Source organism: Dermacentor variabilis, chromosome 9, assembly GCF_050947875.1.
Source record: "Dermacentor variabilis isolate Ectoservices chromosome 9, ASM5094787v1, whole genome shotgun sequence".
NCBI classification, from domain to species: domain Eukaryota; kingdom Metazoa; phylum Arthropoda; class Arachnida; order Ixodida; family Ixodidae; genus Dermacentor; species Dermacentor variabilis.
This window is the reverse complement of record NC_134576.1, coordinates 76,814,597-76,840,126: the sequence shown is the minus strand read 5'-3', so window position 1 is coordinate 76,840,126 and position 25,530 is coordinate 76,814,597. Positions and strand designations below refer to the sequence as shown.

The window sequence follows — 25,530 nt, the reverse complement described above, 5'->3', positions numbered from 1 at the left end:
GCATCCTTGAACTCCTATTTCTGACTTGGAGTAGTCGAAAAGCTATACTGAGGTAGGCTTCAATAGGCAAGTACTTGCGAAATAATGGCGATGGAGTTCTGCTCGGATAGTGACAGACGATCCCGTATTAACCAGAAGCGAGATAGCCTCACTTTCCACGCAGACGGATGCGTAAATGCCGTGTTTGTGTCACTTAAAGGGACACTACAGGTTACTATGAAGTCAAGTTAAAGCAATGCTCTAGAACGTCTAAGGCATCAGTATAATCGTGAACAGAGCTTTAATAACCGAGAAATTGAGGTAAATGCATAACACGATTTGAGACCCCCCAGCGACATTCCGGTACTAGCCCGATGACGAAGGCACTCATCATAATTTGTCACTAGTACTGAACTACTCATATTAAAAAAATAATTTCATTAGGTTATAAGACGGAAGAAAATGCTACTTGTCTACCTCTGTTTGATTCTAAGAAAAAATAACATTTTGACGTTACCCTTCAGTAGTATGGGTGGTCGAAAGGTTTCGTTTTCACTCGACTCTGCGCGCTCGACTCTGCGCCGCGTGCGCTTTGGAGTTTCAGTTGTTTCGTTATCGCGTTGTGCTGCGCTGGTTCTGCTGGCTCGCGAATCTTGCACTTGGAACAAGCAGCAAGAATGCCAAGTCCATGTGATGATGTGGGATGCACGAACGGTGCTGAACGAATGCTGAGCAACAAAGAATGCCACATATGATACGTTCTTAGAACATTTAATGCAAAAAAGTTGCAGTAAGAAAGCTTACAGGTAAAAAAATATGGTATAAAAAATGAAAAACGCGTTGCAATCACATGATGATCTGCGGCTCTGTGACAGAGTCAGAGATGGCTTTGTGAGGCAGCACTTTGCCACCGTTTATGTAGATCTCGTCTTTGACGAACACATCTTCCCCTAGAACGGAGGTGTTCTCCATTCGAACCTGTGGGCAGGAAATGAAAGCAATTACTGTGAGCACGCATTCCCACAGGAACTGTAGCACACGTGACATGTGGCTAGAGCTTAGCATCTACAGTCTATTGTTGAACTGATGGCAACCTTATGTGCGAATAAAGGCTACGTAGAGAGCATTGTAAAAAACATACTGTAAGAGCACACTGACAAGTGTTACGTTAACCAGATTATGTGCATTTCTTTCCCTGCTATTTCACCTGGGTTATAAAATTCTATTACAGCTGTGAAAAGGAAAGAAAAGCAGCTTGCTTTTTTTTTTTTTTTTTTTTGCAACACATCTTTAAAGACAGCTGACATGAGAATGTGTACGAGGAGCGAAATTTAACACTTGACTTACAAGAATTTCCACTTGACTATAAATGCAGAGAATGCCGATTCCCAATTTTCACAGAACTATAAGTCTTGCCACTCATGTAGTACCAGTGATGAAAAGCAAAAACTTCTTGACAAACTGGCTGATGTAGGTCGGCAGGCTCACTTATGAGTCGACTCACTCAGACAAACTTCCGCTAATCTTCATCTTACCGCCTACCAGAGGCAATTAGATATCGCGAGTCTCCCCGAAAAAAAAGGAAACGCATGCACGCCGGCATCCTTCCTATGCACACCCCTGTGAGCACTAAACGAGTGAGAAACAGGCGGCCGCCCTTTGAGCAATTAGTAACAAGATAGCCACCAGTTTTGCGAGTGCAAGAAGCCGAAACAGCCTGCGGAACGAAACCGAAACCGTCGCCTGCCCGGTTCACCTTGCACACGAGATCGAATGTACGGGAAGGCAAAAAAGTTGCTCATGGTTGCCGTCTTTGCAACACACCGTATGGCGGCCTCTTGTTCCTGACGCCATGCTTAGATGCACATATTTTTGTAGCCTCGAGTCCCCCTTCACAAGACTATCTTTGGATTTAGGCGGCACATAAGTGTGATACGACTAAGGTGCACTGAACATTGGGCAGCAAGCATTTGCACGGATGGCAGATGGACGGGAGGGAGAAGGAAGCTGCCGATTTCAGAATATTTGACATGTGGCTAATCACACTCTGAACACGACAATCAAACGGCACCTGCTCTTTACCGTCGGTGCCAACCACAGTAGACCTGCACAGCGCCAACAATGGTTACACGCGGAGCGGTGGTTGAGTCGCATCATGCACAGTGCACGCTTTGGTCTGTTGTGTAGATTGACCTTAAGAGATGACCCAGCTGACATAAAGTTGAAATAGCCCTTCTGTATCTTGAAGAAAATGGAAAGCAAAATTTTCTATGCAACAAACCTTTATATACTAGAACTGAGCTGTAATCAGTGCTGGCATGCTAAGTACACTGTACTGTATACCTTCATTTCAATGTACCCAAGTTACTGATCACTTGTTACATTCACGTTGTGCAATGCTAGAAGATTCCCGAGCACCTGAAGTGCTTTCTTGGGCAATATCTGTAAGCATTAAATTTCTTGAAACGTCTTTTGATATTAGATTCGATATGCAGCTTTTCTTTTTTTATTGATTCAATTCGAAATCAAATTTGAAATCTTCTATTGGGTATTCACTCGCCCCTCATAAAGCCAGCAATGTTAAAGTGGGTTCTACTGTGCTTCTTTCTGTCTAAAAATGTCAATGTTCGTCCCCTAGGCTTTATTTTTGTGCAACCCAGTTGTAACAATTATTGGTTAAAAAAATGGGATCTTCTTGGCATTTGAATACTGTTATAAGTGAGTTCAACTGCAGCAACTCTTCCTCCAAGAGCTTGCGTAGACTGGAACCACCTTCCCAGCACCGTTGCTGCCATTCCAGACACTTCTCTAACTACAAGGCCGCTGTAGAAAATGTTCTTTATGTTGTCTCTATATGGTTTAGTTGTCTGTTGTTTCACTGTTTTTCTTGTGCACACTGTTGCACCAATGTTCACCAATGCAATTATGTATAATGCTGCTTCAGTGCATAATGTTGCACCATTGTCTACTTGATTAAAGTTTGTTGTTTCCTGCACTTACAAGAATGCCTTACTACTCCTTTTTGTAATGCCTGCAAGGGCCTTGAAGATATTTATATATAACGAAATAAATAAAATTCTACTGCTTATAGAATTGTCCATTCGTGTCATGGATGAGTTTGTTATAGTGAGGGTTTAAAACATCATGTAATCCTGACCAACTACCTCGGCTTCCCATCATCTTATGTTCTCTGCCCTTAATTAAGGTACAACACTGCAGGATAGCCAGCCCATTGTTCACAGCTTTGAAGCACTTTCCACACACGGTGCCACTGACAACTGTGGTCGCATGGAACTAAGGCGGCGAGAGGAGGACAGAAGCATCACTGACCCATTGTCCAACAGTGCAACGCCAACCAATGATGCAGGAGTCAAGCCACGAATGGGACTTGATCGTCGCCCCGTTGAGCAAAGTACATCGCTTAATGCATGCCCCGTCTTCAACCACCACGTTGGGTCCTATGGCGACGTTGGGACCAATGCGGCAGTTCTTGCCAATCTTGGCTGTTGGGTCCTGAAGCAGAAAATTGGAAGAGCAATGATATTTGGCTCCGAGGACTAGCTGGTCGTGGCATGCGAACTATGCATACACAGCTGAACCTCGATACAACTAAAACAGACATAACAAATGACCAACAACAAAGTAAATTTAAAAGTTCTCACCAAGATTAGAATGTATGAATATATGTTTATAACTAATATTGAATAAATTGAAGGTATTTTCATGATGAATGCGACTTTGTTGTAACAAGGTGTGACTGTACAAATTCCTGATGAACTGCTCAACTTGAGAAATGTCTCACTCACATAAGGCTCAACACTACTCAAGAACAGCCCTGCTGGAGTTTTACAGTGCAGTTCTTACATGCCCGTTTCTGCGGCAAGTGTCATTGGCATAACCGAGTTAACGAGCACAGTGAAAGATTAAAGCGAATGCAAAGTGCAGCGGGGGATGAAAGACGCAAGGAGGAAGGTGGTGGGATGGTGCAGGGGAACCACAAGGCAGAAAGCAAAGGAGGGTATGGCAAAAACGTGAGAAGAAAAACGCAATGCAGCAACGATGGTTATGAGATGGTGCCAGAGTAGCGCGTGTCATCTGGGAGGCCTGTCGGTGGCGGCAGCTGTAAATCGCACTGACATTTAACCCACACGCTGGCTCTCGGAATCTTCAGATTAGCAAGACAGTTGCGCCGCGCTTCGCACCATTTGTAACATGCCACACGAGACAGATTGTCCGCACCAGCCAATACAAAGTGAAATGAAAGCACGTATAGAGCTGCGCTCAAATTTTGCGGTCGAGAGTATCGTAATCATTAATCATTTGTCCAAGGGGGGACCCGGGTCTTTGGGACCGAAATAAAGGCCAAAATTCTTATCTTCAATTTTTATTTTCCATGTTCCTGACGCGAATCCGCACCTATCTCCGAAATTTGGTTACAAAATACCACTTAGTTCATTCATTATCGTGATCTAATGAGGAGAATTTGGAAGCGTTGTACTTTAAATTGGGGACAAATCACAGCCAATTTGCGTTGTGCACAACTCTATAACTATGTGCTCTGCCAGCACCGGTTTAGTATCATTCGAAAGCTCACGTTTCTGGTTTACTTTATTTGTCAGTTAGCAACATTGCCGCCACTGCGGTCATGAAAAAAACAACAGAAAAAGAAATTTGCGACGCATGCTGTTATTGGCCAGCTTGAGCATGTGACCAAGATGGCGAGTTGTGATTGGCTCCAAGGACCATGAGCACTCAAACGTAGAAAACATCTGCCATTTTATCTTAGTCTCGCGACTGCAACGCTGAATATACTGCGTTACGGGTGGAAACGTACAAGACGCAATAAACTTCCGAAAGCAAGTCCGTTGTCACAGTGAGCACAGAATACCCGGCAGCTCGCCGCTAAATTCGTACTGCTGCCGAACGTTGATGCCTCAACTGTTTTTCCGGATCACACATATCCACATGCCGGTTACACTCGCGTAAGAATTGAACATGGCTGTCATAACTGAAGAGGAAGTGGATAAGAGCACATGAGAAGGCTACTCTCGACAAGATCGCATTTACGACGACCGCAGAGCAAAAGATTCAGCGTTTTGTAAAGCCGACCGCCGATAGTGCAACAGCCTCAGTCGCAATACTACTCCATATGTTGTCATCCGACTTGCAGCAGTAAACAATCTTCTCGGTGTTTTCTCGTGTAATACTTGCATTAATTCTGCGTAGCTGGTGCGGAGCGATCAGGATTACAGCCTCACTACTAAACTGACTGGTTTGCAAGATCTGCAGTGAAGTTGTGTTAGGATGGAGCTCAGAGGGCCCGAAAACGTGTAATTCTTTTGAAGTGAACGTATTCGCAGTGCATGCTATGTCGCCAGCCGGCAACGGCCAAACAGCCATGAATTATGCCTAGTGCCTACTGATGGCCTTTGGTGCCATTTTTTCAAACTTTCTTTCAATATATTAGTAGCAAAATGTTTTTTGTTTTCTCAAAACCACAATTTTGATGATGCCATATTGGAGGTGCATTATCTCTGCTTCTAATTGTGCTATCACTTTTTCATTTTTCACTTTATCATTTTTTTTCAGAAAGGCAAAGCAGCGTAGAGTGCAAATATACGAAATAACAATTTATTTATCTTAAAAATTTTAACAATTTTTCTTTTTTTTTAGCAGTTAGATGGATTTCTCTCACTGAAGTTTGCAATGTTCTCATTTGATATAAAATTGGATTAGAACACCACACTTGCTTATTTGCTCTCTTCCACATCATTTTCGTATGTCGATATTTATAATGCCATGCATAGTTTGGTAGATAGCTCACCTCCAAGCAAATTATGCACTAAAGCTGAATTTCTTCAATTTCTGGAAAGTTATTTACTCTGCAAGAAAACTGGATGTATATTTAGAACTAGCACTTTGAAATACACAAACTCAACAAGTTTCATTAAATTAACAAAGAATTTAAAACAAAGTTTTCAGGCACAGGATCACCCCCTTATTGGAGCAAATAAACCCTCCAAGTGGATAGATACAGTGCAGTCCACTTATAACAACATCAAAAAGAATAAAAAATTCATTAGTTATAATCGATGGTCACTATGTCTGGACTGCCATAAAAAAAAAAGCTGTCAAACATACCTACGTAGCTCCGAACCCAAATTTGCCACTTGCGCTAAACAATAGACTTACTAGAAAGTATGCTTTGAAAAATAAAATTTTTATTTATACCTGTAAACAGCGTGTCAAGCGTTGGACGCGCTGAAATAGTCTGAAATCTGCATTCGCTTTTGCGGCATTTTCAGGTTTACAACCAGTGTGCGTCGCGTCCATCTACTGCGTGAACACTGGAGGCAATCCTTTAGCGTGCACGAAATCAATGAGAAACTCGATCGACAACAACGCACTTTGCGTGTACATCGGGTTCAGTGCCAAAGACTGGCTATTGTCAATCTCGTTACCACTTCCGCCGCTGCCATCGCCTCCATTGCTCAACGCTGCCGTCTGTCGCAACAATGATCACCTCATTGAAGGATGAGGCAGCACTATCTGCATTCAAGAAACTCCACCATCAAAGCACCAACCCTTTCATCGAGAGTAGCAATGTGCTCCCAGAGCTTGGTTAATACCAGCGGCTTCCACCCTGTTGGTTTCACTATCATGGAGGGTTTCGCCTTGGTGCACAAAGCCCACCTTTCCCGTTGATCAGCATGGCCATTGGTTCCAGCCGTCATGATCGTGAGACTCCTGGTTTTCAGAATTGTCGAAATCATTGACTGCACGAGCTCATACTTTAGTCTTGCAAAATTTGCAGCTTCATCTCAAGCAACTTTACACTTCGTCGGTGCCATCTTCTAAAACTGGGCTGTCTGCTGCTTTGGGACTGCTTCCACAGCATATTTCCACACCAGCTGAGAGAGAGAGATTGCAGAAAAAGCACGCAGCCACTGCCCCCTCTTGCTTTTCACTTCTTGCTTTCTCTAGACGATCATGCTCGTCCAGAGAAAGCATCGGAGAGCATCACATGTGGCGCGCTGCGCCAGCTTGCGATGCTCTCCCATGGGTTTCACAATTGGCGCACAAGTAGGACACGCTGCGCGGTAATGGTGGCTATGGCAACAATCACAGGAAATCTTGTCATCCCATCTCAGAATCATTTGTTTAAGGGGGAACTTAGCAACACAAATGTCATGCTCAGTCTGCATGGAAAACGCCATACAGAAGGCAAAATTATGATTATTGTATCCGATATGCGGTCAGAACATATAGTTTTATATGGTGTTTTTTTTTTCTCATAGCCCTAAAGTTCATGATATGTCAACTCATTGTTATAAAAGATATCATCACTATATGTGGTTTCATTGTAAGTGGACTGCACTTTAATGCTCTCAATTTGACAGCCTTGCAGTGTGGCAAGGTTGAGATGAATGAACTTGGTGACTGAAAATTCCAACAGTTTTAAAGGGACACCAAAGAGAAACAAAGAGAAACACCAATAAAGTATTCATTCAAAATTCAAGTATACCTTAATTTTGTGGCAACATGTTAATTCTTAGAACAGAAAATGCAAGTCAAAGTTCCATTTCTTCAATTTCACACCAACGACAAGAGCCGTTATGTTGGGGTGACATCATGAATTTCAAGGTGTTCTTCCGTATTTAGGTTGCTGTGAATCAGTAAAAGCTCTTGAAACTTGCTTAGTTCACTCTTTGGCTCCTTGAAAGTACAACAAAAAATTACCTAGGCCCTCGCAAATGCTGTCGAAATTCATGACATTACAGCGAGCTGGGGCAGAAACTTCAAGGCAGTGCCCACACTTGTCACTCATTTTCGAGTCTTTTATAGCTTACCAGGCCTCATCTCACAGTAAAAGTGACATTTCTGTTATCTTGGGTGGATAACCTACAACGATAGCTCAAATTATTGTTCTCTTTAGAGCCCCTCTAGACCAGCTAAGATTCAGTGCTGTCCTCATCTCTAACATTGTCTGAAGTCTAGTCTATGCGTTTTTATTTGTAATTGCTGTCAAGTGTTCCAAGACGTGCGGCCCCTTCGGAAAGACACCCACCATGAGCACATTACCAACGATGCCTGGCCCCTGCGGCAGCAAACTTCCGGGGCTCTTGACCCGCAGCGACTGCAGGTACATGCACATGCCGGTGAGAAAGTCCTTGGGCTGTCCCACGTCCATCCAGAAGCCCTGCAGCTCCATGGCGTACAGCTGGCCCTCTGCCACCATAGCAGGGAACACCTCTTTCTCTATGGACGTTGGCTTCACCTGAGAGGAAAGTACAAGGTCACCAGGCATAAAAATGTGTCTGCGCATTTCTATGGAGAAGCTGCGGCAGAAAAGCCTCCAAACATCTCTCAGCTCGTCAAACCTCCACCACAAATTAAATAAGCTCTGCTGCCAGATACTCAAGCTGAAAGCCATGGTACACTAAAAGGCCACGCAACATCTCAGTAAACTAAATTTACATGCAATTTACCGCACAAATGACCACATGTCTCCAGTGCACAGCAGTTGATGATGTCTTAGTGCTGTATTCTGTGTACCAGGTGGTACAGTCAAGTTCCGTTAATTCGATCTTCACAGGACCGACGAAGTTCATCAATTATCCAGTGGGGCGAATATAACCATAGGCGAAAAAATGGCAAAATACACCCCCAATCCATTCGGAAGTATTTGTCCAATTCTAACACACCCTCGAGTGAAACAAGCAACTCCTTTTTATGTGTTCAAAGTAGAACACAAACATAGAAATGGCAATACAGCTCATAAACGAAGTATGGACCTAATGCAAGAAAAATTTGCTAGCATGCATCCGATTCTGGCAACAAGAAAAACACGGTGTAGAAATTCATTTACACCAAATGTCGATCATCATTCTCAGACAGCACTTTACAGCTGTCTATGAACCACTACATGCCCTCTTTACAGTCATTGCATGTTTGATATTCTGCCCCTATCCAACGACTCCACATCACAAACGAAATGGTGATCCATGCTTAATTTAACCACTTCAATAGTCTGTTTAGCAATGCCTGCAATTGGTTGCTGTTGCTGCTGATGAAGACTATGTTGTTGTTAGGCTGTTTCAAACGCCGCAAAGACGGTTTTGGTTTCGTATTCAATGGCACCACACAGGCAATTTATTGACCAGTTCCTTTGGAAAAATTTCACTGACGGTTACAATACTCCCAAGTGTGAAATCTATGTGTTTTCATTTTGCGTGTCAATATTTTGTATTGTCATTATATAGGTACATTGTTCATATCAGGAAGAGAACACTACGAGTAGCGTAGCTGGCGCAGACAACCCGTCTCATGTGGCCCATTGCAAATGGAGCAAAGAATGGCACGAGTGCCTCGCTAACTGGGAGATCGCGAGAGGCAGCACATGGGGGACGCGCGGGCGCGATTCACAGCAGCCGGCGCAGACACAACCCATCTTGTGCGGCACTACACTTCTCACGCTTTCATTCCACCAACGACGATAGCGGCCCTTCGTTGCGGGGAAATCGTGCCAGCAGTGTCAGAGACAACAACAACAACCAAGGGAGTATCACATCAAGCCGCTCCACTCCACATCGCCCCCTGCAGGAGCAGTGATCACTGTCACACACGCTCGTACCGCGGACTGACTTCAACAGCTGGTGCCACGGACCAAGCGTAGCCCTCCCCACATCATGCCACCTCCCCACTCTGGAAGCGCAGATGAGATCGCCCACATGGCTGCGGATACCGTGGCTGCCAGCAACTCCTTGCGTACGCAGGCCATCTCCCCTCCGCTTCTCCTCCGCTTTCTGCCTCGTGGTTCTGCTGCACCCTCTTCCTGCCCAATCGCCTTTCTTCCATCTCCTGCTGTGCTCCACGTTCAGTTTCATTTTTCGCTGCGCTCAGTGCGAGGTACAACGCCAAGGCGCGCCGACACTCAACACAGAAATGGCCGCCCAAGAGCTGCACTCTAAAAAAGATGCATGCTAGGAATAGGGTAAATATTGTAATAACTCATGGTGAGATACCATTTCCACTTGAAGATCTGCCTAGGGCCAGCCGAAGAAAGGTGTTTTCGGGAGGAGACGACGTGTGTCCAAGGTATTTGCTGTCCCCTAAGCGCAGCCAAGACAAACGCCGCCTCTATAGGTGTCATTATTGGATCACCAATTGGGTCACCAATAAGGTCACGATAGGAGACTGGCGTGCGCATTGATGAGTCAAGTTCAAGTTACACGGCCAAGGTAAATTTTAAATCAGGATAATAAAACCTTGGGTTTGTATGGCCCAACCTTTCCTTGCCTGTGTGTGGCTGCTGGCCTAGACCACCAGCCGAAGTAACTGAGACATCTAATAAACCAGAATAAAGTTCCGAACACTACTTTAGAGAGCTTTCCAGGTCTAATTGTTTACTTGAGATGGAGAAATATCCAAAAACAGCATAATTTCAGCAGTGAAAAAAAGTCGCAGTTTTGTCCGAAAGTCCAAGTATCCATTGCGATTGCGAATCATTAAACAACTACACGAAGTAAGGATAGTAGCTTTATCAGCCATATCAACTTATAAACATTGGCTTACTAACTACATTAACAAGCATGGTGTTATGCGTGCACAGGCAAACATGAACACCTCTCACTTAAAGACCGCTGACACTCGCTGTCAAAACTATGGTGTGAGCAAACACAGCAGCAGCAGCGAGTGAAATGACCTTCATGCTACCTTCCACTTCAACGCGAGCTAAGAGGCGAGAACACAAGCACATGAAGCCCTCAGCGCACCTAAACTGTCCCCATCGCAGATCACTTTTAAGATAGGGCCCATGCCATAGGCAGCCACCGGCGGAGTAGGACTCCACTCCCCATCAGTGCCTTGCACGCAATGGAAGACTGAACACTTCCTCTCTTGTGAGCGCGAAATCAAGCCACCACCCTCAGCTCACCCTTGCACGCTTTCACTCGCACACACAGCATACAGCGTGCGGCCACGATGTTATTGCACTTGGACTTTATACGAAACTTCACAGAGGTGCTGACGATGGCTGTGTCCACATATTTGCTACCGCAATAAAGAAAGTACTAGTCATAACTGCAGTCACCCAACTTCGCACCATCATTTTTAAAACACAAAGAACCCAGACTTCAGCTTTGTCTTTGCGAACTGTGAAAAAGTATAGTAGTAAGTTTTCAGGGATGCTGGCACCATCTAGTTGCACACCATCCACACCAAAGTCGCAAAACTGCCACTTGTCTGCGGCATTCAGTAGATGAAATGAAATCACTAGACAAGTCAGACTCATCCTTGGCACTGAAGCGGTTAACGTCCTAAACCAACACTGGTGTTACCAGAGAGATGTTGTAGTAACGGGCTCTGGTTTATTTTTAACTACCCGTGGTTCTTCAAAATGTGCCTCTCAGCAAATGCAAAATCACACAAGCGTTTTGCATTTTGCTCCGTCAAAATGCAGCCACTGCATCTGGGAATCAAACCTGCAACCTTATGTTCAGCAGCAGAAAACTACAGCCACTGAGCCACCGCAGCAGATAAACCAGCCGTGAGGTGAAAGAGTATTCAACAAAACTGTCAACTGTTCCCAGTCTATGATATGCATGGCATTTTGCTGGCGAAAGTTGCACAAATTTACCCAAGGTTCTTTTTTTTTTTTGATAAGCTGGGCATTTTTGATAAGTTAGCAGGCCTCCAAGGCTTCTTGACACTCATCTTAATTAGAAGCTTTAGCTCGCGGTCAACTCCGACTTCCCAATTCAAGTACTGCACATGATATACATAAATGTCATGAGAAAACCTCTTGGCCGATCCGAATAAAATTTGTTAAATTTGAGAGAGAAAGTAAAACTGTAGCACCTGTAGCAGTGGTGGTACTGGCCGTGAGTAGTGTGGAGCAGAGAGGAGGAAAATTATTGTTTGTAGCAGCTGCCCCTAGTTTATTAGCAGGTTGCCAAAGAAGGAACACAGAGGACAAGAACCATGTTTATTGCATTTGTGAGACATATAAGAAAAATTTAAATATTGTCTAGGATGAATAAATGCTAGCTTGTCATTAGAGCTGTGCTGAAATAACAAAAAGAGCACACTAACTCTAGCGCACTGCTTTTTCTTCTTGACAAGCAGCAAACAGCCAGACACCAAAACGATACCGCACAGAAGGCATGAAACAAACTGATTGGCAAAACTCTGCCACTCTGATCGGACTTCAGTCAGCAGCAGAGAAACTATATATATGACACAGCATACAAGGCAATATAAAATTACAGCACCCAGTACTTTGCTGTCATAAATGAAGATGTATCTTTCATAAGCACAACATATGCAATGCTGTATAGTGCATAAAAAGTTGCAGTTTCGCCAGAAATGCAGAGAGCTGAAAGCGATAGCAAAGTATTACACAACTACACAAAGTAGGGCTCATAGTTTTATCAGCTGCATAAAACATTCACTTACTTATTAAATTAAAAAAGTATGGTGTCACGCAAGCACAGGTATACATGAACATATTTTACTCTATGATTACGAACACTTGCTGTCACAACACTTCTGTGATGAAGACTGCACAGGTGGGAGCAAACACTTTTGCTGCCGCTCACTTCAATGTGCCAGCAAAGCTTGAGATTACGCAACCTCCAGCACCAGGGGCCCAGGAAGAGAGCACACATGCGGCCACCAGCCATCTCGGCGCACTCAACCTTGCACTCACCAGAGATTACCTCTGAGATAGGGCACGGACAGCCATGCGCAGCCATGGCCAGGCTAGCAAAGTCGACAAGTGCTCTCTTGTGCCCCTAGCGCATGCTTGTTCACAAGTACCTCGCACTCACCTCGCCCCCAATTCCGCATCTTGCACACATTTCATTATGTGACCTCTAAATTGAGCATGTATCAAAAACATGCATCGAGCTCAGCTCACCCTTGCACACTCCCTCGCACCGACAGCATGCGGCACGCAGGGTGCAATGGGATCCTATCGCCCTTGAACTTCATACAGAACCTCATGGCAACAGTGAAGACTCACCTGGAGTATAGTTATATAACTGCTGTCGCAATAAAGCATCGGACTTCATACAGAACCTCATGAGTGAAGACTTGCCCGAAGTGTAGTTATACAACTGCCGTCGCAATGAAGCACAGAAACCGATTCATATACCTATTACTTCTGTAGTACCAGGGTTGCAAGAAGGGCATCAACGTGGCCTTTAGATGCAGCAATAACCATGATATAGAAAAGAATCGCGAAATAAAACACGACTAACATGAATGCTACAATGCAAAGTGCACATTGTCGGACACCTCTCCCAACGCCACCAGTAGGAACTGCAAATGTGGGGCACGCCGACAATGCAGAACAGGCCACATGCGCAATATAAGACACAATAGAACATCATCTATGCACAACCACGAATATGGTGTACCGTGAACATGCGTGAGCATTCACTGGATTTGATTGAATTAATTGATTAGCAAAGTCAACCTTTAGCACGTTTAGCTTAATGAATGACAGGAGATGTGACAGCATTGTTGGCATAGGTTGGTGGTGACCACCACCTAGCATTGCCAACTTCTCTTCACAGTATCCTCCGTGACTGCGTGGTGCGGCTTGTCTTGGAGCAGCTTTAGAACAGTTTCTCTCATTTGTAGAATGGATGTAACAGATCGCAGCAATTGGAGTGGAACAATTTCAGAACGTCAGACCTATGGCCTCTAGGCGCAAATTGGAAATAAAAATGCAAAGGGACAAAGTGAAGACTAACTTTTGACTGAGTTACAGCTGGAAGTTAGCCTGCATCTTGTCCCCTCGCCTTTTAATTTCCAGTGGCCATAGATCTTATGCTCTGAAATTGTACTGTACGAACCGACTAGACAGCAACAGATAATACCAAATTGTAGCAGTATTCTAACCACTGCTGTTAACGCTTTCCTGTTCATGTCTCCCGATTGTCTATGATGTCTATCAAAGATTGCAAATGTGTCTTTTGCCACTTTCCAAGAGCTTGCGGACAGCTAGCGCCATTTATCAGGCTATTTAGAAACTGTTTAGTCAATTTTGGATATCTTTTTCTGCCGTGCACAGATCTTTAAGGCGCCTCCGGAGAAGGGATATGGTCAACGTGATGGGCACCCTTAGGTTCCAAAATGGCATAAACACCACGCGCCGCTCATGCATGGAAACGTCGCATTTCCACCTATTTCAATGAATCTACATGAGAGTTTTTGGAATTTTAAAGCAGCACTGACACGGAAGACAACTTCGGTTTGCAAGACTTCACGACAGAGTTTAGTTTTATTTGCCAAACTGTTTCAAAGCTGCCGTGCACTGATATAAAGATATTCTGCATGTGCCAAAGATCACGGTTCTTATCTGACCCCCCCCCCCCCTTCCCGGCAATACTTCCTCGTAAAAGGTGCCTCCTGTGCTTTGAACCACTTTGGCTCACATTGATCCATTTTTGCCAGATAAGCCCAAACAAGCATGCAGCTTTCCTTACCTCAATTCGTTTCAGTATGTCCGGTGTGAAAATGTACAGGCCAGCATTGATCTTGTTGGACACAAACTCTTGCGGCTTCTCCACAAACCGCTCGATGCAGCCCATCTCATCGTACACAACCACACCGTACTTGGAAGGCTCCTCGACTCGTGTGACCTACGCAAAGGGCAAGCCATCTGCCAATTGCACACAAATGTCGTCTGTTGCCGAGAAAAACGAGAAAGAGGCATAGTGGAGATACAAACAGATGAATCGAGCAACAACTGACAAGCTAAGAAGATTGCTGTTGCATAGAAGACCCATGTATGTAGTATCACAGACGTACATATGAAATGCAAGCAGGGCACTAATGTAAAGATGTGAGAATTACATTCAACAGTTTTCTATATGGGTGGATTGTGGCTACTAAAAGAATATGCTGTTGCAAATATTCAAGTTCTAGCAAGACGTACTAATATATGTCCTTAGAGGGTCCCTGAAACGGTTTGTAGAAATTTTGTAGATGCCGTAGGGTACAGCTACAATAAAACATTCACGCCACAATTTCCGTGAAGCGTCTCGTAGAAAAAGAGCTACGGACGATTACAAGCTACTCTCCTCCATTGCCATGCTTTTTCTCCTCAACTCGTTCACAGAGTGACTGGGGCTAATTGCCACCTTCATTAGCTCTGTCATGATGGAATGTTGTGTCACCTACTTCTAGCTGTCTTGGAGTCAGTGCGCGAAGTCTCTCCTACCTCTATGCCAGCTGCCTGAAAGTCGATGCCAAGCGAGAGCTATCAAAGCAGCGTACGCTGTGAGCAAGCTGTCACAGTACTGAGCATGTCCGGTATTCCGGCAACCAAAGGCAAGCTGGGTGTTTTGATGCAAGGGTGGAGTCAAACTAAAGCCCCTCCATAGTGCTATTCTGTGATGAAGGAGCTTTAGCACAGACGTACATGAGTGGCCTCATCGGTCTGCACAGTCAAGCCACCTTGTGGCGCAGAGTTTAACCAGCCAAGCAGAGAGCTAATATTGCTGTAACCAGGTGCAAAACAGTTTATACATTTAGAAAAACAATGCCAAAAATTTACACCAGCAGCAAAGCAGGTGGCTGCACCGTGCAGACCATTCACGTCTGCGCCTCCACTCATCCCGTAAAATGCCTAAGCCCAGTCCGCTTGCGCTTGCATTTACCCAAATACCCGACACGTGAAATACTACTCTGGTAGTAATATTTTGGCGTGAGGTTACGGCCACGCATGCGTAGATGCCGGTGCCGATCAGATATCGACAACCAGCACTGCAGTCACTCTGCTTGCATGACTGCCTTGCAGAGGGACACGATGTCGCAGCCTGACCTGTAGCCGATCACTACACTTGTGGCTCACAACGCAAGGGTGAACCATGTTGCCCACAAAAAAAACGGATCGAGACCAACACAGACCGTGCAGCTTGCGTCAACACAGAGTACATTTTAAATCAAGCATACAGCACTTGCTGTGGGCCAGAATTGCTCGAGTGTAGTGAGAAATTGTCCTTGTGCATTCTCTTTCTGTTACATACTTTTTTTATAGAAACAAATTAACTAACAGTCCAACTACTAAAAACAACATCTGTTCCCCATCAAGTTGAAAAAATGATCGAAAGTGCACCCTGGGCAGCCAATCGAATAGCTCGCCCGACTGACATCATATGGTCATCACACGCGTCACTTGGTCAGAGTTGGCTGAAAATTCGGGGTAGCGTTGCCACTGCAAATGGCAGCGATGTACATCTTTAAAACCTCATAATAAATTACAAGTTTTATGCGGAGCGCTTAAATGCATCACCTAATGATCAGAAGGGCCAACGCTAACGACTCAATGCGTTTGTACCAAATAGTCGAAATTGTTTCACGCTCCCTTTAATATCAAAGCGAATTCAGGCTGTTTATGTTCCAATATAAATTTTGCTGTTAGGGTTTAATCTGTCCAATGCAGCACAAGTACCCACATGGGCTTTAATGGCACAGCAGCACTGAAATTGCTAAGTGCCTCTGCAGCCTAACCATGCAGACAAAAGCTTAAGGGTGCTCTCATGATGCTTAGTTGGCTGCTTGGTTAAACGATTTGACACAGGCAAGGTTCGACTGGCAGTCTCCATGGCAGAAAACCCATGTGATGAGCAAGACGGATAAGAGGATCCAAGGACCCCATTACTTTTGTTAGCTATAACTATATGAAATAACAGACAATGAAGCCAAAAGAAGCATAGAGAAAGTTAATTTATATATTTAATTGAAATGTAGAAATAATCAGGTAAAAAGATAACTTGCAGCAGGTGGGGACCCAATCCACATATTCCGCATTATGCATACAGTGCTTTACCGACTACATTAGTGTGACGGTCATGCTCACATCTACTTTCTCAGGGTACTTGTGCAAAAAAAAAAAAAAAAAAAACTTGAGAATTTAACTGAGGTTCTACATTTGCTGCCATAACTTCAAGCGGCACTGTATCGCACTCCCAGGGCTAGGTTATTAACCAATAAACACATCAGGAAAGTCTATAGAAACACAGGCGTTTCCACCACTCAACTGGAAAGGCATCGCATGCATCACATGGAGATTGAAAGGCCAGCTCTCACCATTGGCAAAATTGTCTTTTCAAGAACTTTCATTTCTAGTTTTCTTCGTTATTATAAAGAAGTTTATTGCATGCTAAACATTCAACAATGTTTTGTTATATCATTCAATTTAAATAATTCTGGTGTTGTAGATGCTGAAATCAGTCACATTACGAAATTGAATTTTTAATATATCTTTTGGGCCTCACGTACACTTCCCCTTTTCGCTTCCCTTTAGCTTATTTATTACACAACATGCAAAACACTGTCATCAGCTACCCCTATGTCTCTGCAAATGATATGTGAAAGGGGAGCTCAACAAGCCGTTGATTGATTAATGGGTTTTATTGGAGCAAGGGCCAGGTATGACCAAATAGCAGCAGGGACATGGTAATGAGTTGTCAGCAGGCCATGAACATTTAGTGTAACGTAACTGTAAAAGGGTCCAAAATGCATCGGCTGCAATGTGCACAAAATATATATGTATTATGTATATGACCATGCATGTGATGATGCACGCAATGACCAAAAGACATTGTGCAAATTTATGGTAAATTGAAAAGCTAAAATTTGGTGCATTCTTTATCCTTTTTAGACATCAATACTGCCTCTTCAGAAGCACTGGACAAAAGGACTATCGCGGTAATGGCCTCTGAAGGGAGGCTATGCTATGAATAGCCTCAGTGGATAACTTGTAATGTTATCGACTTCATTTAAAGGGACACTAAAGTGAAAAACGATTTCTTCTGCATCAGTAAATTACCTTTCTACAACACCAAAAACACCACTCTTACAACAATAAGACGTTTGGTAAGCCAGAAAAAGCGCAAGAACGAAATACAGGTGGCGACGCCTATTTATGTTCCCACACCTGGTGGCTGTGATGTCATGGATTTTTATGGCATCTTCTAGGGTCTACTAATTATATATAGCGGTACAGACTGGCTACATAGTGTTCTAAAGGAACCAAATATTCAACATGGCAAGTTTCGGGAACCTTTACTCAGCCAACGCGACCCAAATGCGAAAACATACTTTGGAATTCCTGACGTCACGCTGACGTACAGGCGCTGGGGTTTTGGCGCGAAATTCAAATACTGATACTTGGACTTCATTTTCTCAACTAATAATCAAACTATCTTTTGCTAAATGAATGCTTGCAGGGTTTTGAAACAATGCTTCATTAGTCTAAACTGATTTATTGTTTCACTTTATAGTCCCTTTAAACACTGCATGGAAGACTTGTCGCCAAAGAGTGCTTCTGAGGTGAGCAACAAAACAGGGTGAAGAGGGATGACTCACAACAACCGTGCCTTCCTTGCCGTGGTGCTTGTGAAACTGCACCATCTCCTTGAGGGGAAAGTCGCAGATGACGTCGCTGTTCAGGACGAAGAAGGGCTCACTTTCGTCCGCAAGGAGGTCCTTGGCAAGGGCCAGAGGGCCAGCCGTTCCCAAAGGCTCGTCCTCTTGGGAAAGTGTTATCCTCACCCCCAGCTACGAGGAAAAAAAATGGAAAAGAAAATTTTCAAGAAAGGTCTCCCCAATCGAGGTCTATGCGAATTGCAGACAGGGCTTCCAGGTCCCAAACAAAAAAGTCAACCCTGAACAGATTTATTTTGCAGGTTTTTTTTCACACATGCAGAGGCCTCCATTAATGCGAACCCAGTGAAGCAAGATTTTTGGATATGTGGAACAATGCGTGAGAAATCGGTTCTGCACAGACTCGATGAAAAAAACGTTCCACTTAACATGAACCAAGAATTTTGTCAAGCTCAACTCTGGCAGTTGCTAATGATGGTCTGCTACTCAGCTTGGCAGAAGCCTGGATCATAAGTCTTGGAGGAGGCATCTATGCTAGCTTCACAGGAACCAAATGATGCATTTATGGATATAAACAACTATTCCAGGGTCGACAATAACGTGAGAACCTGTAAGCATGACACCACAGAGACAATAAGAGAGGAAGTCTGAAGTTCTCCTTCAGGCTGATAATGATGGTGAGGTCACTGCCTAGGGGTCACCAAGAACCAGCAGTGTTCATACATGATGCACCTAACAATTGCTTGAGTACTACACTAGTGTTTTCCCCCCTGAATGCAATGCCAAACTAACAACCCAGCTAAGTGAAATTTTGTCATTTGTGACAGCTCACAGGTTTTCAGAGAACAAGCAAAATATTGCTCTATAATTTAAACAAAAGTGCACAATATAACGCTTAGTCTCATGAAAATATAGTAAATGTATCTTTTTACATCTATCTCTTGGTTTCAATGATGTTCCATTTATTGTTCTATTATGAATATTTGGGTTCACCAGGAAGAGGAAATGTTTAGTTTTGTGGATCGAGTATGTTACGGCAACTTTCTGATTGCACAAACTTATTTTCACGATCCCTTTGAGTTCAACTGAATAGGTGTCTACTACAATGTCTTCATAAAAAATATTAATTGTACCAGTTTATCTCTCATATTCAATAGAAACACTCAAATATCAGCGAAGAGTGCCTCTCAAAGTACACGAAAGTCTACAATAATATTCCCTACACCCATGACAGCAAAGCAAGTGTAAACTACCAAATGATATGCAAGGAAACGACAGCCACTTGACCTTGTCTTATCTGTGTGATGCATGTTAGTCTCCATCGCTGCCTTACTCTGCCTCTGCGATGTTTAGCTGTCAATACGCAGTTGGCCTATCTCCAGTTGTAATGTTTGGCTGCCATGCACTTGAACTATCTCCAGTCACCTCTACTTCTCATAGCTGTGAACAATACAGATACAAGAGAGCACTCACTGATGCTGGCTCACCTACTCTGTCCTGTGTTAAGCTCTAGGCAAAAATCTCACTTAGGTGCCGCACCTTCCGGGCCACAGTTTGTAGGCTGTACACATACGAATGGACACTGAAAAGGATCTAGCTAGAGAGATAGATCACAGCCATGAGAATCTCCGACAGTTTGTTCTGTGCCAATGGAAGGCATAACCACTGGGAAAGCCCCATCAACAGTCAACACGTCTGTTTTTCTGTTGCTTGGGAAAATGGCCGCTAGTACATCACTCGTACATCAACGCCACCAGTCTCATATGCCTTGCTGTAATTAGACACTACCACCCTCACTTCAGTCAGAAATGGTGCCACCCATGCATCCAATGAATGAATTTGCAAAGTATTGCTGGTGGAAGTGCGCAAACCAGTAGAACAACCTTGGAAGGTAAAGGTATTGTAAACTGTTTTTGCCAGAGCAAGGCTGCATTGAAAAAAACAATCAGAGAGAGGGAGACAACGATAAGCCTTTTGTAAATGCAACAACAATATAACATTTGCACTCGCAGCTCGGGTAATTATGACTTGAAAAATTTGCAAACAGATGGTTGCTATTTTGCATAGTCTCGCTTCTACCCACTTCCCCTTTAGCCTTGTGTGTTGGCAAGGCAGCTAGTATAATCTCCTCTTCAGTACCTGCGAACCCAAATGGGAGGGGATATTGGTTTAAGCGTGAATAATTAGTTCAGACAGGGTACCTTTTTTGAAATTTCAATAGGCCACAATTTTAAGTTCTATTTTGTGCACTGCGCACAAGCTCCTGCTTCCAGTCAAGCGACACCAGTTGCATTCATAGATGGCCTCCACCAACAAAAGAGCCTGCCTTCATCTTCGAGTTGAGTAACTAATTCTCTCTTAACAGCCTACTTTGCAACATGTTTTTTTATGTGACGCAAATTTTTTCAAAAGGTCATAAACGAGACATGTACAATTTGTATGAAGAAGCTAGGCTGCAATTTGCAGCTCACGAGACTAATCTGGAAGTCCCCAATTGGGGCCCATGGATCTCAATTACTACTTTATGGCTTACAACGAAATATTTTACCAACGAAAAGATTCAGACGGTTTTGCAAGAAAGCGGTGCCAATCTGTCGGATCCGAAAAAATTTTCAAACTTTTGTTGACGATGCCAAGGGCTGTGAAGATGGAGAGAATGGGAATGAACACAGTGATGATGACGTTGGAAGTCAACACACATGACCTGCAACCAGTAGCGAGCACACATTCCAAGTGGAGAAACAACTTACTTTGGAGGAGCTTGGCTAATCAATGCTACAAATTCAACATTCAATTCAACATTGGCTTCCGTTTTGTTCCTATCAGGTTTTCAAACATCACCGTTGATACTTATGATGAATTCCAATGCCGATTGACGCCATCAGATGTGACAGGGAAGGACACTTGCAAGACCACATGAAGCTTGAATCCCGTAAAAAATGTAGAAATCCTGGCTGTGACTGCAAATCCTCGAGTGAAATGCCTCGTGTAGAGTGTTTGTCTGCAGAACTGCAACTGCTTTGTTGAGTTTCATACCTGTCGTGTCCCACAAGACTCAACTGGGGACAAGCAGGCTTCAACACTCTGTTCCATTGTTGGAACTTAATTTTTATTTTGGTCTTTTTGTATGCTTAAGCATCAAATAAGTTTAAAGCAAATCCTACAAAAAGTTTAGGTTTGGAACTGAAGAGGATGTACACATGCGGACGGTTTCTTATGCCCAAATTACAGATTTCACCAGGTGCCAGACAATTAGAGGCTCATTAGAGCTGCAACTAACCCCTGTAGGCTACACACGTCAGCAACAGTACTCTACAAATTATGTGGTACTCTCCTATGAAGTTTTGTTTGTTTTTGCAAGGTCTATGTAAAGCAGATTTGCTGTTTTGTTTAAGCAAGCCACTCTCAATTTTGCAATATCTCAAGTATCAACCAGTGTGACTTGATGAACATGGTTAGAAAGCATTCTGAAAAAAAAAAATAAGCTCAAATGTTGTGGTATGCCTTGCTCGAAAGTAGCCCGAAACAAGCCCAACATATCGTTCAAGGAATTTCTTTTAAATGGGGCATGCCATTTCAAGTTAAAGAAACCTTTCTAAATAATACTCTCACTTTATGGAAAGCCACTGAAAGTGATAAAACGCTAAAGGCAATCAAAAATCAGTTGTGAGTATTGATCACAAAGATATCTTTTTTTAACCAATTATGGCAATGAGAAATTAGCCCGAAACAAGCCCAACATATCGTTCAAGGAATTTCTTTTAAATGGGGCATGCCATTTCAAGTTAAAGAAACCTTTGTAAACAATACTCTCACTTTATGGAAAGCCACTGAAAGTGATAAAACGTTAAAGGCAATCAAAAATCAGTTGTGAGTATTGATCACAAAGATATAATTTTTTAACCAATTATGGCAATGAGATTTAGGTTGCACTGATCACAAAGATATCTTTTTTAACCAATTATGGCAATGAGATTTAGGTTGCACTCCTCCTTTGCAGCAAGGATTATGTGTGCAAGTGAGTGCTCTAGTCCAAACCAAACGGGAACGTTGTTATGCCAAGTGACTGAAGTGCACGATTATGAATAAAACTGACATTTTATGAATTAAGGCACTTCAAACGTCAACCAACCACCGAAAAGACCTGCAATAAGCCACTGGAGAATTTGGCAAGCGACTCATTAACAGTGACAAGCCTAGTAGATCAGGTCACACAGAAGTGGTCACTACGGCACTGGCATTTCCATTGAATGTCGCAACAAAATGCAACAGAACACAAAAATTTCTTTTAGGTATTTGTTGTGTGCTGAGAAGCAAACAGAGTATAAATAAGAAAAATAAGCTTTGTGCCAACAAAGAATACAAGACTGTGATTCAAGAATATTCCAAGAATAGTAAAAAGCAGCGCTGAACCTGGGATTCTTGCATAAGGCTACGCACGTTATAAAAAAAAAAGGAAATCTAATCTAAATTGCTTGTGGTGTAGACATATGGGATTGAGGCTGAGAAAAAAACGGAAGCAGGTGTGAAAAAAAATGAGAACTTGAATAATAGCATTGGTGCGCAGCCTACTACTGTTTCAATACTGCAATTCTACACACATTTTGCCTCAGGCTTGCCTTCGGCCACACGAAGTACGGCACAAAACAAGTCTGAGGCAGCCAAAGTGTCCGTAAGACGTATTCCTCTGCTTCTCAAGATGTTCGCATTGCCTTTAACGTTACGCATACATTGCTTTACATAATAAAACAGCCCATCCGCCCATCTTTAGCTCCTAACAGTGGATACGAATGCGCAACATTACGCCAAGCTGGCGATTTCCTAAATCGCTGTCATTGCTCAACATTTGACAAACAAAAAAAAACTTCATACCTTGTCCCCTTCAGCCTTGACTTCCTTCTCAAGCAGCTCGGCGCGGTAGCTGACGGCCAAAATGACATGGCTCACACCGGCCTGGAGCGGGTCAGGGAACGGCAAGCGGTTGGTAGATGTTCGCCAGTCCGGCAACTCGCGAACAGAGAACTCACCTCGACGAGGGCCTCAATCTGGTGCATCATCATGGGTTTGTTGCAGAACTCGACCAGCGGCTTTGGCCTGCTCAGCGTCAGGGGCCGTAGCCGCGTCCCGTAGCCTCCGACTAATATGAGGGCCTTCATCTCTCACCTCTAGTGACCTCTGGAAAAGAGCAGGGCAGAAAACCATGCACACGCCAGGCAAAAGAGTACCACCGGGCGCACGCAACTTGAGGGGCACGTGGTGCGATACCGACGAACGGTTCGCGAGTTGCACGCGTCTGTCTGCACAGTGCCGCGCATCATCCCAATAATATGCACGCCTTATCTTTCTACTTCGCCAGAGATAACTGAAGAGTAACCCTATGCTAACCATGCATAGAAAAGACAGTGTACACATCTTAACTAATAACTATCTATGCGTGTAAAGCTAAGGCGCTGCGCGTCTGCTCAGCTTTCTACTTAACTAATAGATAATAAAACAGGGCGATAAACACACTCAACAAACCTACAACAGAAGACAGGGCACGCGGGTTACTTCGCCGACGGTGCTCGCGTGACAACTGTCACGTCAGCGAAGGCGCCGGTTTCGAGACACATCACCTGCGCACGTCAACGGCTTCCACGTTCACGTCGCCGGTGTAATGTAACGCAAGGATCAGACATTGTCGCGGGCGGGCAACTTTCAATATAGTCGAAACTGTCAGAGACCGAAAGTTGCATCACCGTCCGCGACGGGAGGCCGACGTTACGGCACGATTGCAGCGACAAGAACGTGAGATTCGGTACTCACCGGAAGCCGTGCTCAACTCAGCATTTTTCTCAGCGTGCCACGACGGCGATCCACGTGTGAACAAGAGGGGGCGAGGTCGAGCGCAATATCGCCGACAGCTTGCCGCCTTCCCAGCTGCGGGTGACGGATAAAAAACATCGGCGATGACGCCATGTTCCTGATAACGATGCCTCCTTCGCTACGTCGCGGAGGGATTTGCTTTATTTTGTCCGATGCGCTCCGTTGTATCAGCTCAGCCCTCACAGAAAAATTAAGAAAGCCAAACAAGATGTTATGTAATGAGAAACTATTGCTCGAGAGAATTTAAGCTTGCGCGGTCACAATGCACGACGAACCTGCTGTTACTGCACGCTGTGCGCGCGCACTACTGGCACAAATTTAACTATTAACTAAATTATATGCGTGTAAATTCTCAGTTATTAATATTCTAAGGCAATGTCAGCGCCATACAGTGCCGTAAATCCCTGCCGCTGTGCAGGGTGCTATGTGACTCGTGACACGCATTGCAATACTTGAAATCTGCCACCGCAAAACAGCGACCAGAGAAAGTTCGGCCGCACGACCGCGGTCCCCTCGCCCCCCAAGTGTTTCAACCAAGGTCTCGGTTTTAATTTTCAGTGTGCACGCGGCAACATCACCACGCTGGCTGGTTTTAACGTGGCCGATTCTATTCCCGTACGACTTGAAGTTGCGCTGCTACCATGACAGAGGTCGCAGCGCTCGTCCTTTAACTCCAATGTTTGGAGCCGTACCATGGCCGTACGACTATAATTTTTGAATAACGTACAGTCGCGATCAATATGAGCTGCATGGAGTCCATGAAAGAAGGGGCTAAAAGACTGCACGGCAGCGCTAACATACGAAAAATTGGACAACTGATCATCGTTCCTATTCATAATGAGCCTATTTATGTAAACTGCAAGGCGAAAACCTTTCAGCTGACCCCATCCTAAGAGTGCGAATTCCCAAGTTTCACCCCATGATATCTAATTTTCTGCCGTCATCGACCACACTTCCATTCTCTTGACATGCATTCTGTAACTGTAGTAGCCCACCTGCAGATTAGCATTATGAAACATCGTGATACCTGATCATCGTGATCATGAAACACCTGCAGATATCTGCCCTAAGCATTACAAGGGCCGCACTGGCCGCACAGCTAGAATATTGGCTACCCCTGTTTGCCCTTCAATCCACATTGCTGTTGCTGGGTGCTAAACATTCTCTCAAACGTTTTTGTTAACCTCCAAATAATTAAGTTTATGGCCCACGTGTTAGTACCGGTATGCCACCATAGTACCAGTAGAGTGCAATGATTGTGCACTTTTCTGCCATGATTGTACA

At 44.0% G+C, this 25,530-nt stretch overlaps 1 protein-coding gene across 4 annotated transcripts; it reads right to left on the bottom strand.

Annotated features, from left to right (window-relative positions):
- Positions 1–734: 734 nt before the first annotated feature.
- Gmppb (GDP-mannose pyrophosphorylase B) lies at positions 735–24,340 on the bottom strand. Of its 4 annotated transcripts, none has more exons than XM_075668520.1 (8): positions 24,187–24,340; positions 23,409–23,556; positions 23,254–23,334; positions 18,364–18,555; positions 14,475–14,630; positions 8,048–8,257; positions 3,310–3,492; positions 735–957 (listed from the first exon to the last, which is right to left on the bottom strand). In XM_075668520.1, exons 2-8 carry the CDS (start codon positions 23,535–23,537, stop codon positions 826–828), a joined length of 1,083 nt encoding a protein of 360 aa, XP_075524635.1. In that variant the 5' UTR covers positions 23,538–23,556; positions 24,187–24,340; the 3' UTR covers positions 735–825. The 4 variants fall into 4 exon arrangements, with proteins under 4 accessions (XP_075524635.1, XP_075524636.1, XP_075524637.1 ...); XM_075668521.1 differs by lacking the exon at positions 24,187–24,340 and adding an exon at positions 23,906–24,155; XM_075668522.1 differs by lacking the exon at positions 24,187–24,340 and adding an exon at positions 23,997–24,155.
- Between the last annotated feature and the right edge of the window lie 1,190 nt (positions 24,341–25,530).